This window comes from Lepidochelys kempii, chromosome 4 (genome assembly GCF_965140285.1).
Source record: "Lepidochelys kempii isolate rLepKem1 chromosome 4, rLepKem1.hap1, whole genome shotgun sequence".
Taxonomy (NCBI): Eukaryota; Metazoa; Chordata; order Testudines; family Cheloniidae; genus Lepidochelys; species Lepidochelys kempii.
In genome coordinates, this window is record NC_136383.1 from 89,837,104 (window position 1) to 89,856,789 (window position 19,686).

The window sequence follows — 19,686 nt, forward strand, 5'->3', positions numbered from 1 at the left end:
AAGGATCCCCTTGCAGAGATCCCTTTTGGAAGAGATTTACGAAAGATACAGTGTTCTTTGAGAATGTCAGTACATACGTGGAATCTTAGTCATAATCTCCTCCCATTTGAAGTTGGTGATTATATAAATATAAATAGTGCTTCCTTCCCAACCCAAGATACATATGGAAATAGAATTTAGAGAGCCTTACCCTTAATAATTCATTTTCCCAATCACTGGTAGATTTTGTCTATGTCTTCCTCTAAAGGCCTTTCCATACAAATCTTCTTCTATTTTTTTCAGTTGATCTTTTTCTTATGCTTCTGGTAGCCTTTGTACATAAGACTTCGTATATATTTCTTCACTAATGGTTTTCTTGTATAGCCGAAATATATATGGTCACACTTTCGTAGACATACGTTCATATACCTATAAATGTAGAGTTCTCCTGAGTAGCTCATCTGTATAAGGCAAACGAACAGCTCATTTCTTCAGTAAAGGACAGTTTAAAGTTGAAGTGCTTACTTTAAAGATTTGTAGAGAATAGAAAGTAAAAAGTATGGGAAGCAAAATGATGAAGTATTTTTTTAATCTGTTCTTTCGCATTAAGGTTACACGCACTGTCTCAAAGTCTACAATTTGTGAGGCTCACTTGGAGCTTAAAACACTAATCTTGGTCTGTCTTGCCCTGAAATGTAATTTTTTTCCTACTTAAAATGTCCCTGTTTTTTGTTTGTAATTTCACAGCCTGATCTGTGCAGGTCCTGTAGCAATGCTTACACTAAAGCAGCATCTGCTTTAGTTTGTTTGTTTGTTTGTGTTAAACAAAAGTCAAATGTACTAATGCATGCAGCCCAACAAGAATCTGCACAGCCTGGCTTCCCAAGTCCACTGTGCCCTTCCTATCCCACTGGCCCCGTCCTAGCAATTTAGTGAGGCTGTCCTTCTTTCTCACTGGTGTGGTTGGACTCTATTTTATTAATTTTAAAAACACAGAAATATTTATTTTTGTAAAGGTTTCCCTTGGTATGTGTGCCCTGTTTTGGTATGTATTCCAGTGACTTCTTATTGCATGTTGATAGTTGGCTTGATAAATTACCAGTGCCCTCTAGAGGAGCATAAGAACTAAAGTAATTTTTGCATATGTGTATAAAAGAAAATTATTGGTGCTTTTCAGAATCAGTGCATGATAATCTGTCAAAACTGATTTCAGGAATTTATACTGGATCTTTCAATTGCTTGAAATGTATTATTTTAATCGAGGCTTTATCAAAAATTGTGACAAGAAAAGCCCTACTATCAATTTCTTTTTAAAAGGTGGGTTTCTTAGAAACTTCAGGGTTTAAAAAAGGCAGAGGTCATTATGTCAGGCTTCTCTCTTAGCTTCATTCAGTTTCAAGCTGCTATTGTAATTTTTATTATATTTTCATGAAAAGCTTAGAAAAGTTCAGGTAGGGATGAAATTCAATAGTATGAAGTATAAGGTCATGCACATAGGATCTAATAATAAGAATTTCTGTTACAAACTCCAGGCTACTTAGTTGGAAATGACAGAGGAGGAAAGACCTGAGTGTGTTGGTCGATTGCAGGATGACGATGAGCCATCAATGTCATGTGGCTATGAAAAAGGCAACTGTAATCCAGGCAAGGCATTTCCAGTGAAGAGCTGTTTAAGCTAAAGGACAATGTTGGCGCAAGAACAAATGGGAATAAACTGTCCATGGACAAATTCAGGCTGGAAACCAAAAGGAGGTTTCTAATGATCAGAGGAGTGAGATTCTGGAATAGTCTCCCTATGGGAGTTGTGCGGGCAAACAGCGTAATTAGTTTTAAGACAAAACTGGACAAATTTATGAGTGGGATTATATGGTGGTATTGCTTGTGATGGTGGGGGCAGGGCTCAGCAGCCCTTGGGATCCCTTCCAGTTTGTCCTAAAGCTCATGCTTCCTGGCTTCGGGTGGTCATCTACAGGGGTCAGTAAAGAATTTCTCTCTTCTCCCCTCAGTGTATTCTAGAGTGAGAGGTTTTTTGGTCTCATTCGTCTGAAGCAGCAGAGATGGCCATGGTGGGAGATGGGTTTGGGCAGTGGTCTGAGTTGGCACTGAGCATTCTCTTTACCATGAACTTATCTGGCTGATTCCTGCTCATATACTCAATATCTAACTGATCACTGTACGTGGGGTTGGGAAGGAACTTTCCCCAGTTAGCTTGACAGTGACCTCAGGTTTTTTTTCATCTTCCACTGCAGTGTTGGGGACACTTGCGAGGATTACCTGGAGATATCTCACTTAATCATTTCCCTGCCATTGCAGGGGCCTTGCATATTGGTCTTTCCTGGTCTCCGAGTGTGGCATATAATAGTTTAGTCTCTTGTGGGCTGCAATACTTTGGTCTGATTTTGTTTGTTGGGTTTACTGGGCAGGAGTTGGATGTTGTTGGGGGCCTGTGATATGTGGGGGGTTGGAATGGATGAGCTGATGGTCCCTTCTGACCTTAAACTCTAGGTAGACATACATCACTATTTCTGTTAGTAGGTTACTTCATGTTTTGCTCCCTAGAGTTCCTATCAGAGGTGTCTGGAAATTGTAGATGTAGCTTTCCTGTTTTATGTCTTGTAGTCAGAGGCAGTGTGGGCTAGTGGGTTGAGCATAGGACTGAGAGACAAAGATCAACCAGTGATCCTGTCATAAAGACAACTGAAAAAGCAAAGACTTTGAACTTGATAATAAATTTGCAACCTTCCTTTATGATGACTGTCTTCAGTATAGCATAAAATGGGAAGTGTTAAAAAATTGGATTGAAACGTTTCATCTTGAATATACTACTTTAAATGGATTTAAACTCACAGGTCCCTTACTAGATGCTGCAAATGAAGAAACATAGGAAATATTAAAAGTACTAAAAGGATCAACAAGATGGTAGCTCAGACATGAGAAATGACCAGATAATAGCTGCAAACATCCAGACAGGGAAGAATGTGTTGATTCTACAGAATATTGTGTCCAAGAGGTAGAAGGTACCACTCAATAATGCAGAGAAAAATATAACAATAAAGACCTTGCTATTTGCTCAAACAGTGAAAATAAACAAAAAAGATGAGAGGATTTCTTGGGTGCAATTATATTTATTATTTACTGTTAATGTTTGTTATGGTGTTGCATAGATGCCAACCAGAAATTGGGGCCCCATTGTGATAGGCACTCTACAAACACAAAAAAATAGTAGCCTCGAAGAGTTTTTAGTCTAAATAACATTAGTATGGGTAGAGGTTTGGCACACTGTTCAAATGTCATGAAAAAAAAGCAATGCCTAATGCAATCTTAAAGCACATTGTGGAAGTTCAGAATTTTGTTTGCAGATCCCATCAGACTAATGGTCGGTTGGTTGGTTTGTTGATTTGATTCAAAAAGTTGGATTGGAAAACTGTCTTAAAATTTACTCTGATAGTAAGGACTTCAATCAGAACACAAAACACATTTTTACACTTCTATTACATAGCCAACATGGCTTCTTTCTTCTCCAAAGTTCATAGGTTGAGCCCAGAACAAGAGGAAGAGGCTGAAACATAGCTATTGGAACATGATTCTAAGATTCTTCCTTGTCTACGGGCATCTAAATATGAAGATTCAAATTTCTACTCCAAAGCTGTTTGTGAAGGAGATTGTCTCTTAGTTCTCTGCATCAAAAATGGTGGACAGTTGTGGTAGTTACAGAAGAAAGGAGAGTTGAATTCTAATTTTGACTAGCTAGCTCTCCCTCAATCAAGGCTTCAGCACATTGTAATTGGCTTGGTTGAAACTTGGTAATTGTCTTGATATTAAGAAAGCAAATCTGAATTGGAGGACTTAAAAATTGATAGATTTACTAAATTAAGGGATTTTTAGCAGGGGGTTCTTTAATTGGTCATTCACTAGGTTTTGTTCTCTTCCAGACCAGGGAAAAACAGCAACCCCAAATATTGGAAGCTTTTTGCAGGTAGGGTACCAATTTTGGTCCATACACAGCAGACCTTCCTCATTCAAAATTCCTGCTGAAGTCTATCATAGCTGATGTACAGCCTTGGACATTAAAGTCTGGTCTATTGATCAGACAATCTGCGTCATTACATACCCTATCTGAAAAGTGCCTTGAAATGTTTAACTTTTATGTGAACTGTCTTCAGAGCATGGTGGACCATGCCACTCTGACCCAGAAACCCCTTTGTGCCACCTGGCCGGGGGCACGGAGCAGGTGCACAGGGGTTACAGGAATCTCCTGAGTCTGGCATGCACATTCTGATTCACCAATGAATGTCATATGTGGTCTCAGATAAAAACTGGTGTCACAATTGTCATCACGCAACACGCATGTATAGATGTCGTGTAAAGAGATACGAAAAATATGTTCTTAAAGTCTGTGTCTAGGTACTGGTTACCAGCAAAGTTGAAAAACAAGTTTTGTGTCAGAGAAGAGATGTCTAGCCATCAACCTGTTTACATGTAAATTGAGTGTAGTCTCATTCACAGTGAATATCCTGTCACCACTCTGAACTGAATGCAAATGAAAGATTGTAAGAACTTCAGAAAAAAACTAAAATGAAGAGAGAAACAGTGGGAGGGGAGAACACTTCAAAGATTTGCTCTACTATGTTTGGGGGTAAAGATACCCTGGTATCGCTCACCTCAGAAGCAACTGGACAGCAAATTTGCTTCATGAAAGTGGCGTCTCCACCAGGGTTGGCTGGAAATGCTGTAGAGAACTTTGGGTGAGAAACTTCTTTAGACAGTAGGTTAACCGATTTAGTTGAGTTTCGTCTCTAGAAAATGTGTTATGATTTTGGTTTATGTGTAGTCATTTGTTTCCAATATTTTCACTCACTATCACTTGAATATTTATTCTTTGATAATAAATTTATTCTTGTTTTCATTATAATATTATCTAAGTGCTGTGGTGTTAAGCAGAGTGCTGGTCCTGAGTTGGCATCACAGCCACTGTGTTCTGTGGGGCAACAGATATAGGTCATATGGGAGGTGGTGGAAATAGTTCTGGAAATGTTCTCACTGATTTAAAAAAAAAAATTAACTACAGAGAAGAGGCTATTTAAGGAAATTTGCCCTACATAGCCGGGAGGCCAAAATAGGTAAAGGGAAAGTTTATTCATAATTGAATGAAATTATGTTAACCAGTGCAAGTTAGCAGGAACATTTTAGAAGAGGTGGTGATGAACCAAAGACTGAATGAATTCAGCCTGTTCAGAAAAGTATGTATCTTGAACATTTAAAATCTTTATAAAATCTTCATAGGCTAAATGTAATTGAAGACACATACGTGAGAGCAGAATTTGGCCCCTGATATTTTAGGATGATATTACTGTAGTGGGTAAATATTGGGGTTGCCTTTTTTCTTCGTCTTACGTAAGTATGTTTAATAGTTGCTTAACTGTGTTCATTTACCTTGGAAGAGGCGATATTAAGGTCCATTATAATTTATAAGAAAATAAGATACAAAAATTCAGTTTACAATAAAATTCCAGTTCTGTGCTTGTATTACAAGAAGTGCATACTATATATATAGCCTATATAATTTATTGTGCTGCTTCGTCTTTTGCAGAGCTCATAGGCTAAACTGTATTTCAGGGTTTCAGATAAACTATTTTAGTCCTGTCTTTACTCAGTGAATAACCTTACAGCATCTATAATCTCAGTGGTGTAAAATGGGTAACAGTTCAAGCCCTAATAAAATTGTAAGGCATATCATACTTGTGCCGCCTAGCTCACTTACTTTGCGCTTTATTGCTGTAAAACTGTTAGCAGATGGAAGTGAGACGTTATTGGAATCCAGTGCAGTGATGTGAAACAGCAATATACTGGTAGTATGTTATCTTTGATTAAATTATAGTTGGCACATGGAAACAGTACTATTTGGCTAACCTTACTGTTATTCCTTTTAACAAGGGAGTTTGCTGACAATAGCCTCTTTGTGAGTCTGGAGTTTTTGGATAAAGCTCTTGTATTTTTAATCTCATTTTTTGTTGTAGACAGAAAACTCAAAGTACTTGATTTGAATTCATGGGCAGGTCTCTTTATATGTCTGGTTGTTATTACAGCTTAAAGGTAATTCTAAAAATTTAAAAGAAAACAGAAGTTTGTTGATCTTGTAAGAATGCTACAATTAAATCCAGTTTTATTATGTTGTTGTTGTAAAATTGCAAATAATGAATATCAACTTCATCAGAGACTCATAGACTTTAAGGCCAGAAGTCTGTCTACTAATAAAATAAAATTGTATTAGCTCTTTATTAATTTGCTCTTACTTTACATAATTAGTGGCCTGTTTTGCTATGATCAGTTATGGTAAACATTAATGCACTGATGCATATTTATCACGTTTTAGCTTCAGGAAGTCCAAGGGTTTAAACTAAACTTGCATTATCTTTCACGTATTGTAAATCTTTTCATGTAATTCCTTTGAAACTTGGATTAGCTTTAAAACTGGGAGGATTATGATTTTGTGGTATGAGAAACTGACAAAAATAGTGTCTTAGACTGCTTATTTAAAAATAATGAAATATTTGGTTCTTGGTGATCAGAAATACATAGTTTCAACCCCTTATAATTAGGATGACACTTTCTAATGTTTAGGAGAGGGGTAATACATGACAATATCTGCAAGAGACTTCTGACCCCCCAGGTCGTCATATAACATGTTGAGGCCACATATCTTGAGATATAAGACAGGCAAGATGTGCTAAAAATACCTCCATCAGTCTTTACTGATTATCCACTAACCAATAGTAGATATAAAACTCTACTTGCGCTACATTGATGACATCTTCATCATCTGGACCCATGGAAAAGAAGCCCTTGAGGAATTCCACCATGATTTCAACCATTTCCATCCCATCATCAACCTCAGCCTGGACCAGTCCACACACGAGATCCACTTCCTGGACACTACGGTGCTAATAAGCGATGGTCACATAAACATCACCATACACCGGAAACCTACTGACTACTATGCCTACCTACATGCCTCCAGCTTTCATACAGACCACACCACACGATCCATTGTCTACAGCCAAGCTCTGCAGTACAACCGCATTTGCTCCAACCCCTCAGACAGAGACAAACACCTACAAGATCTCTATCAAGCATTCTTACAACTACAGTACCCACCTGCTGAAGTGAAGAAACAGATTGACAGAGCCAGAAGAGTACCCAGAAGTTACCTACTACAGGACAGGCCTAACAAAGAAAATAACAGAACGCCGCTAGCCGTCACCTTCAGCCCCCAACTAAAACCTCTCCAACGCATCATCAAGGATCTACAACCTATCCTGAAGGACAACCCATCACTCTCACGGATCTTGGGAGACAGGCCAGTCCTTGCTTACAGACAGCCCCCCAACCTGAAGCAAATACTCACCAGCACCCACACAACAGAACCACTAACCCAGGAACCTATCCTTGCAAAAAAGCCCGTTGCCAACTGTGTCCACATATCTATTCAGGGGACACCATCATAGGGCCTGATCGCATCAGCCATGCTATCAGAGGCTCATTCACCTGCACATCTACCAATGTGATATATGCCATCATGTGCCAGCAATGCCCCTCTGCCATGTACATTGGCCAGACTGGACAGTCTCTATGTAAAAGAATAATTGGACACAAATCAGACGTCAAGAATTATAACATTCAAAAACCAGTCGGAGAACACTTCAGTCTCTTTTTGGTCACTCGATTACAGACCTTAAAAGTGGCAATTCTTCAACAAAAAAACTTAAAAACAGACTCCAACAAGAGACTGCTGAATTGGAATTAATTTGCAAACTGGATACTATTAACTTAGGCTTGAATAAAGACTGGGAGTGGATGGGTCATTATACAAAGTAAAACTATTTCCCCATGTTTATTCCCCTACCTCCTCCCTGCGCTGTTCCTCAGATGTTCTTGTCAACTGCTGGAAATGGCCCACCTTGATTATCACTACAAAAGGTTCCCCCCCCCCACTCTCCGGCTGGTAATAGCTCACCTTACCTGATCACTCTCGTTACAGTGTGTATGGTAACACCCATTATTTCATGTTCTCTGTGTATATAAATCTCCCCACTGTATTTTCCACTGAACGCATCCGATGAAGTGAGTTGTAGCTCACGAAAGCTTATGCTCAAATAAATTGGTTAGTCTCTAAGGTGCCACAAGTACTCCTTTTCTTTTTGCCTACATTGGGGCACCACTGTGCCCTACCAAAAGGAAATGGGTGCATTGCCACTTTTTGGTCTCTACTGAAAGTGGCACAATGTCGTTACAAGTACACATGGATACTTATTTATTCATTGGATCAAGAAAAGTCCATTACATCTTTGTAGTAATTATTTTTATTTTACATTTTCTCACCAGAAGAAAAATCTTGTTATACAGCAAAAAAGGACAACGCACTGAAACAAATACCTCCATGTAGGTGGAGGCAGCTGAATTGTGGCATCGGTGGCTTGAAAATGTTGACTGCTACATAGCCACTGACAACACCAATGATGAGAGGATAGTGCACTGATCTTAAAAGCATAGTACTAAAGCTACATGAGGTAAATAACCTGCAAGAAGATACAGAGCAATCAAACATACTCAATGTAGAAAAGATTCGCTAAAAATTTTGCACCGAAATGTAACTTATGAAACAAAAACTGTGTCTTTAGATTTACGAAGCACCACAATAGATAGATGTTAACCCTCTGAAGGCTGTGCAAATTTGGTTTGGCTAGATTCCGTGTTCTAGATGAGTTGTACAATAAATAATAGTGTGACCTATATGTAGGTGACTATCAAGACATGCTTGAAGAAACAGAAATGGCTCCTATGGCACTCTTGCAACATGATAGAGGACTGGAAATATTTGCCTTATGTGCCCAAGAAATGGTGGCCTGTTCTAGTTGCCGATGTTTATTAAGTGTACGTACGCAGCAAAAGGAAGACACCTGCTAGTCAGAAGTGAGACAATATTGCCATAATTTTGCTTAACCATATCTTCACAAAGGGGACTATCCCACATGAGTTAAGGTCCTACCAAATTCACAGTCCATTTTGGTCAATTTCTCGGTCAGAGGATTTTAAAAATAGCAAATTACAGTGTTGTAATTGTCGGGGTCCTGACCCAAAAAGGTGTTGTGGGGGGTTGCAAGATTATTGTAAGGGGGGCTGCGGTACTGCTACCCTTGTTTCGGCGTTGCTGTGGGCCGCGGCTCTGCCTTCAGATCTGGGCAGCTGGAGAGTAGCGGCTGCTGGCTGGGAGTCCAGCTCTGAAAGCAGAGCCACCACCAGCAGAAGTAAGGAGGGCATGGTATGTTGTTGCCAGCTTTACTTCTGCCCTGCTGCCTGCAGAGCTGGGCCCTCAGACAGCAGCTGCCACTTTCTGGCCACCCAGCTCTGAAGGCAGCTGCAGAGAAGTAAGGATGGCTATACCACAGTGCCCCCCCCCCCCGAAAATAAACTTGTGACTCCCCTGCAACTCCCTTTTGGGTCAGGACCCCCAATTTGAGAAATTCTGGTCTCCCCTGTGAAATTGGTATAGTAGCAGGCAAAAGTACACAAAAGACCAGATTTCACGGTCTGTGATGCATTTTTCATGGCCATGAATTAGGTAGGGCCCTCCACATGAGAGTGAACCTGTAGCCTTTGTGGAAGGAAATGTTTTTCTGAGGGGCTACAAATGCTAGCCTGGTTTTCAAGAACTATTTGTAAATAACACCTGTTTAAAAACAACACAACAAAAAAACCCATAATGTAGATGCATTCTCACCATCGCTCCTCTGACATCTGCTTTTGATACATTCCATCCCATCCACTCCCCATTATCTATTCATTATCTATTTTTATTTTAAATCTTCAGGGTAAGAGGCTGTGTCTGCCTGTCTGCAATGTACAGTGCCTAGCAGAGAGAGAGAGCACACCTTGGGTCACTGTGTCACAGCAAGAAGCCAACTGACAGTCATGTCATCACAAATTTTCAAACTTCTGATTTTCACATAGGAGACACAGAGAAAATGGAGTTTCAGAAAAATTAACTATGTAGGGACTGACTTAAAGTCTGAAGAAGCAGCAGCTATCTTTGTGTTAACAGCCTACCAAGATCAAAGGGCTAATGTCCCAAAACAAATATGCAATTATTAGACACAAGCATGGAGTCACTGATAATCTGGGTCAACTGTAAATCTAATATAAGAAATGCATCATCTTTATCTGCAGAACAAAACCATACTAGTTACAAAGACAAAGATTTAACATGTTCTGCAGAGAGCTGCGTCCCATGTTGAGCTTGTTCAAAATAAGTGACAAAGGGGAGGATCAATTGCAAAACGTATACTCTACATCACCAAATGATCCTATGGAAACCTGCTTGGAAACAGTGATACCACTGTCAGGTTGTTCCTTATACATAATAAAAAGGGTGGCAAATACCTTTGTTGGCCAAAACACTATGGATGTTCGTATTAAGTCTCCTAGTAAAGTACCTCACCATGTTTCATAACTTGGGGAGAAAATAAAGGACTTCCAGATTTATTAACACAAAGGTAAGACAGCCACACCTGTAGCCCAGAACACAGAAGAATTCTCTTTCCCATGAGAGAACTATCTGAAAGGAACAAGAAAAGTACAAGAGCAGGACATTATTGAAAAGATCTACCCTGTGGGGTTCTAAAGCTGTAGATATCTTCAAAGCACAAAACGAAGATGCAATACACATTTGTGTGGTCATACATTCTCCAAACATAACATTTAAAGTGGACCATCGTATGACACTGAATCTAGGTGGACCTGCACACGGCATTTGTTAATAGAATTGGAATCAAGACCCTACTTCAAAAAGTGTTATAAGAACATAAACTGTACCCCTAATCCATATACATCATCATGATTTCCACTCATCTTGGATTGCAACATGCCCAAGGTGATCCTTTAAGTATACTCAGCTGTAGAAGTTGTCCAAAGCATTATCAGACAGATAATCAGTCCTGTGAATAATGTACTGACCTATTGCAATGACCTGCTTGTCTTTGGAACAACTTGCCAAGAACACGATGAAGCACTGAAGAATGTCTGAAAACACACGACTTAAAGCTAAATGAGGATGTGTACATTTTAAAAAGCCACCTGAAATCTTCTGGGCATATATTTTTTCAGACAGCTCATTTCTCTAGAGGTCAAAACAAGCTTAGAGATGGCTCAGCCAAGTAAAGTTGTAGATTGCCAGTCATTTTATAGACATAGGTAAGTACTTAATTTCACTTTAAATTTTGCAGCTCTGGCTCCTCCACTTCAGTTGCTTCTAAAACCATGATTAAAAACCACATGCGGAGGAAAGTGTAAAATTTTATTTATGTACATGTAACAGGACAGCCTCCTTCTGAATGTCTCTTCATGGCGAGGTGTGGCTCTGCAGCAGCCTGGTTCATTTCCCCTTGTTGGTTCCTTGAAAAAAGGCTTTCATAAGTCTAATAGCCTTTCTTAGGGTCTAGTTTTATTAACATAAAGTTCAAAATAAGCTCAGAAAGATCATCCATTCTCGTCTTAAAATGGGCACAGCCCCTCCTCCCTGAGGTACCGTGTATAACTGTTCTGTAAGCTGTTAAAGAAGATACAAGGTCTGCTCTGCCTTTTTTTGCCTTCTCCCCAGAAGGAAAACAAAACTTCCAGCTGTATCTTTCTACCTAGCCACAGTTGCCTTCCTCAGGGACCACTGCAGGAGACTTCCTCTAGCTTCACACTGCAATCACCCTTTGGCTATCCACACACCTATTTTGTTCCCCCTCCTCCTCCATCCTCTCCCAACAGAAGACTGGTTTAGTCACATGATTGTCTGGCACGTGATTTAATTCACTTGGGGAGGCAAACCAGCTGTATCAGAGGTAGGGTGAGACCTATCTCCCTTTAGAAGGGCCAGCCACCCTTCTTTGTGCCATACATAAATATCTGCTTTCCCCAAGTGCCCCTCAGCTGCTTGATGAAGATGCCCCTCAGCTTGCCCACTAAATGCATAAGAACATAAGGACAGCCATAATGGGTCAGACCAAAGATCCATCTAGTCAAGTATCCTGTCTTCCAACAGTGGCCAATGCCAGGTGCCCCAGAGGGAATGAACAGAACAGGTAAACATCGAGTGATCCATCCTGCGTCTCCCCAGCATCTTTCTTAACCATTTTTATGTTCTTAAGCTATACAACAGCCATATGGGGTAGCTAAGCTACTAACTTCATGTTACAAGTAAGGAAACAGAAGCCAATTGAGGGAAGATAACATGCAACTGAAATCACAGAGCAAGAATTAGCCAAGCTCAAAGTAGAACAGTTCTCTGTTCTACTAGAAATGAACCTGCAAACTCTGTAGCCTAACTGTTAATAACGTTCAGCGCTGTTCAGATCCAGAATCATACTTCTACACAGTTCACGGTTTGATGAGAACTCAACTGTAATAGCCACCTTCTCTCCCAAAATAATTGTCAGTTTGCATTCCTCCTCTTTTTTTTTTTCACAAGATGTCTTTGAAATTAAATGATAACAAAATAATACAGATTTTTTTTTTAGTGGAACTTGCTGGCAAAGAATATTTATTAAAGCTTCCTAAGATGCATGAAAGCATTTCATATTTACATAAATAAGAATAACATCTGGAAGTTACACTAGCTAGGATAAAAGAAGTAAGGGCCATCAGTACTAATATTTTCAGGCATAAATTTATCCCTCAGTTCACAAATTCTGCTCCCCCAGCAATGCCATTACACAATTGGCTAGATGAATTACGACACCTTCCTCAGAAGCATCCATCATTAGGCACAGTTACATGCAAGCTAGTGGATGAGGTAGGTCTATATTTCTAAGACACTGGTGGGAGAAACATTCTATTTGATATTCCACAGCATTGCAAAATCCTCCTTGTGAACATAAGTGATCCAAGACAACCACAAGAAATTCCTTTTTCTTGGTTCTGTCAAGTGAAATATGGACCTCAGCAAATGTTTACTAACACTAGTCAATAAAGTTCAGTTAGTTCCACTTTATGCAAGATAACAAAGTTCAAAGTTGCAGATATTTGGCAGAACCTGTATGTTCAGGAAAGTATACACTTATTTAGTCAATTCCTCCCAAAGCTTACTCCCGTAATAACTTGTTTGCTGGTTTCTGTAGAGATCATTAACAAGATGCTAGATGCAAAAATAAGTACTACTGTGTATGTATTTGGAACAATCTGTCAATATTTCTGATCTCTGCTGTTCAAACACCGCATTCATCCATACATTTTTGGTGTAAAAAATAACTTGCTCCTTTAGGAGCCTGAATTTTAAAAACCTGTCACTTCTGGCACTAAATCTCTCTTGAAAAATAATCACCCTCTTGAAGTGAAGCCTGCATAACAGCATGCATCACAGAAAAGACAAAACAACATTGCAGCTGTAACTTAAGAAGAAGAAAAAATTAAACTAGGCAACATGATTACAAATCTTTTGTGGAAATTAAGTTTCACTTTTAAGATAGGACTTTCTGTTAAATAACTCATTTGTATACTTTTAATATGATTGAAGACATGTGAGCTTCAGCTTCATGTCTCAGAATTTAAAGCTGTGTACTTATTGCCCATTAATGCATGCCCCTGTTTTACTTTGTATATCTCTCCATACTCCTGAATGGAGCAGTATAACTTGATTTTTTAAAAAATTTGTAAAGTTGCATCCTTTCCCACTCTGCCCTACCAATGTGCCTCAGCTCTGTGCTTCAGACACTCATCTGAGTGATAAGAAATAGTAGTACAGTCCCTCTGCCCTGTCACTTCGTGGTCTTTCTGCTGAGATGGCAGAACAAATGCCTGTTTTGATGGTGATTTTTGATATGCATGCCTTCTGCTAGGAATCACACTGAGATCCACTACAACTACACCAACTGAGATCAACTCTGTGTCCCATAGGCTCTGTCGCTATTGGGCCCATTGCTGTGTCTAGACAATTTGGATGATAGTTGTGGTGTACAGTGCTTCTTTTGATGGGACAAAACTTGTGACTGCCTTTTTCATGGGGACCTTGCCACTGGGCCATGTGTTTGTAACTTTAAGGCTAAATTGCTGCATTGCACTTTAAGGGGAACCCTTGAAGAGGATTCAGAATTGTCAGTCAGTGCAGATTGAGTAAGGCGTTCTGAGCAAGGAACATGAGTGCTCCATTTTCTGTACTGGATTCCTGCTAACTTGTGAGGGAACTTGGGGTTCTAGTTCTAATCCTCCATTTGGTATGGGAACATGTTATCCGAGGGATTGTCTCCCTTCCTGTGTTCCTGTATCCGATGGAACACTGTTGTTATGGGGGAAGAGAGAGATTTTCCTCAGCAGGAAAGTATTCTTAGGGACTTCAGAGTGAACTTCTCTGGAGCCTACTCCCGCCACAACTCTAGAAGAACCAGAGTTTGAGGGCAATATAAGAATTACTTGGGTATTTTTGATAGACCTTTAAGCAGAAATATAGAATAGGAGGGGGGTTTTAAGTGAGCAGAAGGGTTTGTTATATTTTGTTTAATTGATGGAAGGCTGATAAGCCGAGGTGCCTCTGTAGAGACCTGGTAGATATTTCTAGAATACATGAACTAACTTCACACAGACTATTCACAGAACAGCTAAGAAGTTACGACTTTCATTGTCGTTAAGCTGAACTGGATTCAAACTATTAACTTTGAAGTAAAAGTCTTTCTGTTCCATTATGAGTTCCCTGAATCATCTGCTACCCTTCCACTAGGCTTTCTTCACCATAAACTTTAGATCAAGCCTCCAACATTGTCATTACTTTATTTGTATTGCCCAAATATGTTTAATATAACGCTTTTAAAAAATTTGTACAAGGGTTTATTCCTGGAAGACAAGTCACTTCCCCCTTTTCACTCCACCTCAAGCTAATGTAGGTCGTTATTTGTGCATTTAATACTCTTATCTTTAATGTGTGTTCTTGCATCTGTAGTTTTCAAAGCTGTTATAAAGTTATTTGAACACAACTCTGATAAACGAAAAAATCAATTATTTCAACAGAAGTTATTGTTTGTCTACGAGGCTTGTATAACTTGTAGTTTGGGGATCTTTATTTGATGCCCAGTAATTTCCAGGTGGAATTCAAGGTGTTGGTTTTAGCCTGCATGGTCTTAAAAGTTTTGGGGCCCAGTTTTGTGGGAAATAGCTTCTTTTCTTTGGACATACAGCCAAAGCTGAGATCAGCAGAGGTTCTTGAGCTGATTCTCCTTCACTCCAAACAACAAAATTGCTGTTAAGATGTTCTTTGAGAGGGGTCCTCAGATTGGAATTCACTCCCCCTGTTCTGCCAGAGCTTGGATCTGTTAACATTTCAGACATATTGCAAACCCCTCCCCCCTTTTTTTTTTTTTCTTCCCAGGCATTTGGAAAGTGGGTGGGCTGAGGTTTGGAGGTATTGTCTTTGTTATTTTGCCTTCTGCAGAGACATTTTCATTTATTACCATGTTTACTAGGGCATGTTTGTATATTTATTGCTGGAGTGGGATTTAATCCGGTCTATTAATTTTCATAATAAATATCTGAATGTAGTGGCGGCCAGAGTCTGAGATGAGTGCTTGTTTGTTTTACAAACCTAAATAAATGGTTGCCTCCTGCTGTATCCCTTGTCAAAGTTCACTTCCTAATCTCTACTTAGTTTTTAACTCTTGTGCAAGAAAGGATATTCTTAACTTATTTGTATCCCTTAGAAAGACAGTATGGACTCTACCTCCATTGTATAGGAGGACTTTAGAATTAGGCAGCTACTTTGCTAGCCTAATATAGGCCCTGAACCTGCAATTCATTCCTTGTGGTCAGACCCCTGTGTCCATACAGAACCCCTTCAAAAAGCAGCGAGGTTCCGCGTAGGTCCAGTGTTCTGGAGCTGAGTATGGACAAAGAAGAGCGGAAAGGGAAGCGGGGGGAGGAGGAGTCAGAGGGGGATACACACACTTCAGGCAGGTATAGAGAAAAATGTATGGAAATTGTAAATATTACAGGTGAAATCCCAGCTCCGTTAAATTCAGTCGAACTCTTGCCATTGAGTTAATGGGGCCAGGATTTCACCCTACGATTTCATATGCCATGGAACTTTCCCTTTTTACTATTCTAGAGCTAACAGAGATATTATACATAACAAATGCTAAATGGATCGCAAAGGAACAGACCCAATAATGCATCTGGATTCATTTGTTATAAAGAATAGTATAAATAATAGAATGAGATGAAATTATTTTTTCTGACTTGAAATCAGAGGTCTTGATGATCCCCATATTTGACTATATTGTGGGGGAGGAGAGGAGGACTTGCAACTTCATGTTTTCTCAATTGTAGCAAGTTATCAGATTTTGAATGAGCTACTATATATCATGACTGCTAAAGGTAAAAATGCTTTCTTTATCAAAGGTATGTTGCAAAGCATCATGGAGTGACATTTTCCAATCACTATCTAAATCTGCCTGACACAGCTTTAAAAGAAATAAAACACAACTAAAAGTTCCAATGTTTAGTCTAAAAACACATATGGCTGAGGTTGCTGTTTTAGGCTATGTGAACTGAAGCTGTAGAAGTCTTGTCAGCTTTTCATCCCACTAAAGCCTTGTCAGCATGAGTAATGTGTTAATTTGCTGACTTTTTGTCTTGATGCTTTGAGTTAAGTTTCCTATAAAGAGTTTATATTTTTTTGTTTTAATGGCTTTCCATGTTTTAAAGATACATTTGGAGAGCTGTATCTCCAATGCTTGTTCTTTAGAATCACTGGGATTAAAAGATTGTATTTTTGTGAAGAAATCTGAGGCCTTGTCTGCACTACAGAGTTTTGTCAGCAAAAGTTATGCTGACATACAGTAACCGCTTTAATTAAACCACTGTCTACACTATGCTCCTTGTGCGGCAGAATGCATCCACTTTAGCAGCTCTTGCATCAACACAGAGAGCAGTGCACTGTGGGTAGCTATTCCACTGTGCAACTAGACGCAGGGAGCTTTGGGAAGGGTTTGCAATGCCTCATGGGGCAGGTTCAGCATCACATGATGCAGTTTTCTTAATCCCATCATTCCATAAGCCTCTTACTATATTGCCAGGTGCTTTTCAACTGAAGTGTAGGGGGTGAGTGGGGGGGAGTGTGTGACAGGGAGTGTGTGTGTGGGCGGGGGTGGGGGGGGAGACAGAATGTGTGTTGGGGGAGGAGGAGTGTGTCGGCATGCTGTCTCTTTAAATTTGGACAGCAGCTGGAAGCACACCCCCCACACGCGCAATCCCTGCCTACCTGCCACTGTGATCCTAGTGCCAGAGAGAGCAGGATTCCATGTTAACAATTTGCTGTTTGCTGCCACATGCTCAGCTGTCAGAACTTCCCAAAGCTTTGAAAGGGGAGGGGCACGTGCCTGTGTAGCTGGAATGCAGGGCAGCCAAGCTCAAAATAGTGAGCAGAGTGGGCATGGTGGGCATTGTGGGATACTGGGGGAAGCCAGTGATGTCGACCTAATGAATGGCAGCATCTACACAGACGCTTTGTTGCTTTAACTTCGTTGCTGAAAGATTTTGCCTCTCGTTGAGGTGGGATTTTTTTGTCAGCAAAACAGGAGTTTTGCTGACAAAAGTAACATTGTAGTGTGTACGCCTCCATTGTTTTGTCAACAAAAGCTGCCTTTTGCCAACAAAACTGTGCAGTGTAGATAAGGCCTTAGAGAGAATAAAAGAGATGAGGGGCCCTGTAAATTGGTGAAGTGGCCAAACCAGGAAAAAAAAATACAGTTGCCATCACTAGGGGCTTTTCTTAAGGAAAAGTATAGATTATAAAAAAAACCAAGATAACATAAATAATAATTAATAAGAGAAAACTCTTACCTTCGTTTCAGCTGACTACCATGATCCAGGGTGTGGAGCCGTACCTAACTATGACTATAATACCAATATTATACCAAAGTATTCTCCCAATTTGATCTTACATAGATCAAATAGATATGTGGGCACAATTGGCAACGGGCTTTGTTGCAAGGATAAGTGCCAATTGTGCCCACATATCTATTCAGGGGACACCATCACAGGGCCTAATAACATCAGCCACACTATCAGAGGCTCGTTCACCTGCACATCCACCAATGTGATCTATGCCATCATGTGCCAGCAATGCCCCTCTGCCATGTACATTGGTCAAACTGGACAGTCTCTACGTAAAAGAATAAATGGACACAAATCAGATGTCAAGAATTATAACATTCATAAACCAGTCGGAGAACACTTCAATCTCTCTGGTCACGCAATCACAGACATGAAGGTCGCTATCTTAAAACAAAAAAACTTCAAATCCAGACTCCAGCGAGAAACTGCTGAATTGGAATTCATTTGCAAATTGGATACTATTAATTTAGGCTTAAATAGAGACTGGGAGTGGCTAAGTCATTATGCAAGGTAGCCTGTTTCCTCTTGTTTTTTCCTACCCCCCCCCCCCCAGATGTTCTGGTTTAACTTGGATTATGGAGAATGGTCAGTTTAGATGAGCTATTACCAGCAGAAGAGTGAGTTTGTGTGTGTATGGGGGTGGGGGGGATGTGAGAAAACCTTGATCTATGCAGGAAATAGCCCGACTTGATTATGTAAAGAGTTGTCACTTTGGATGGGCTAGCACCAGCAGGAGAGTGAATTTGTGTGGGGGGGTGGAGGGTGAGAAAACCTGGATTTGTGCTGGAAATGGCCCACCTGTTGATCACTTTAGATAAGCTATTACCAGCAGGACAGTGGGGTGGGAGGAGGTATTGTTTCATGATTTCTGTGTGTATATAAAGTCTGCTGCAGTTTCCACGGTAAACATCTGATGAAGTGAGCTGTAGCTCACGAAAGCTCATGCTCAAATAAATTGGTTAGTCTCTAAGGTGCCACAAGTACTCCTTTTCTTTTTACCAACAGGAGAGTGGGTTTGTGTGTGTGTTGGGGGGGGGGGAGGGACAGAGAGAGAGAGAGAAAGAGAACCTGGATTTGTGCTGGAAATGGCCCACCTTGATTATCATACACATTGTAAGGAGAGTGATCACTTTAGATAAGCTATTACCAGCAGGAGAGTGGGGTGGGGGGAGAGAAAACCCTTTGTAGTGATAAACACCCATTTTTTCATGGTTTGTGTGTATAAAAACATCTTCTGTATTTTCCACAGTATGCATCCGATGAAGCGAGCTGTAGCTCACGAAAGCTTATGCTCAAATAAATTGATTAGTCTCTAAGGTGCCACAAGTACTCCTTTTCTTTTTGCAAACTTGCTGGTGTTAACATGCTGGGCAAAACTCCCATTGACTGCAATGGAATCAGGAACAGGCTCATAGTTGTGAAGCTTATTTTCTGAATGAAAAGCACTGCATAAATATAATCCATCGTTATTAAAAATGTTTGTTCAGATATTTGATTATTCACTGTTGTGAAATGTTGTTAATATGCCCTGTTTTTCTTTTAACAGGTAGAGTCACCCCAGAACAGCTCGGTTCTCACATCAAGCTTTTCAAAAACAATTTGAAAGCTCTCAGGAACCACTGTGGACTTCTACAGCTTGTGCTGGCCACAATCCAGGCTTTAAAACACCCCCAGAATGCCAAATGGGACAGCTTCTTAGCCTTTGAAAGGCTACTTTTGCAGGTACAATATTATATGAGCCTACTTAACTTTATACTAAGTAAACACTGTTATTTTTAAGTAGTTAGT

At 40.0% G+C, this 19,686-nt stretch overlaps 1 protein-coding gene and 1 long non-coding RNA gene across 5 annotated transcripts in view; both read left to right on the top strand.

Moving 5' to 3' along the window:
- The window catches only part of SCFD2 (sec1 family domain containing 2), a 312,565-nt gene that overhangs the window by 54,881 nt on the left and 237,998 nt on the right, over positions 1-19,686 (top strand). For all 4 annotated transcript variants that reach the window (XM_073342057.2, XM_073342056.2, XM_073342055.2 and 1 more), the window contains exon 4: positions 19,445-19,620. In XM_073342057.2, the coding sequence (XP_073198158.1) occupies positions 19,445-19,620 (176 nt within the window). The remainder of the gene's footprint in view (positions 1-19,444; positions 19,621-19,686) is intronic.
- LOC140910625 (uncharacterized) lies at positions 7,898-10,286 on the top strand. Its single transcript, XR_012158674.2, has 2 exons — positions 7,898-8,910; positions 9,848-10,286. It is a non-coding gene; the product is annotated as an uncharacterized LOC140910625 (long non-coding RNA).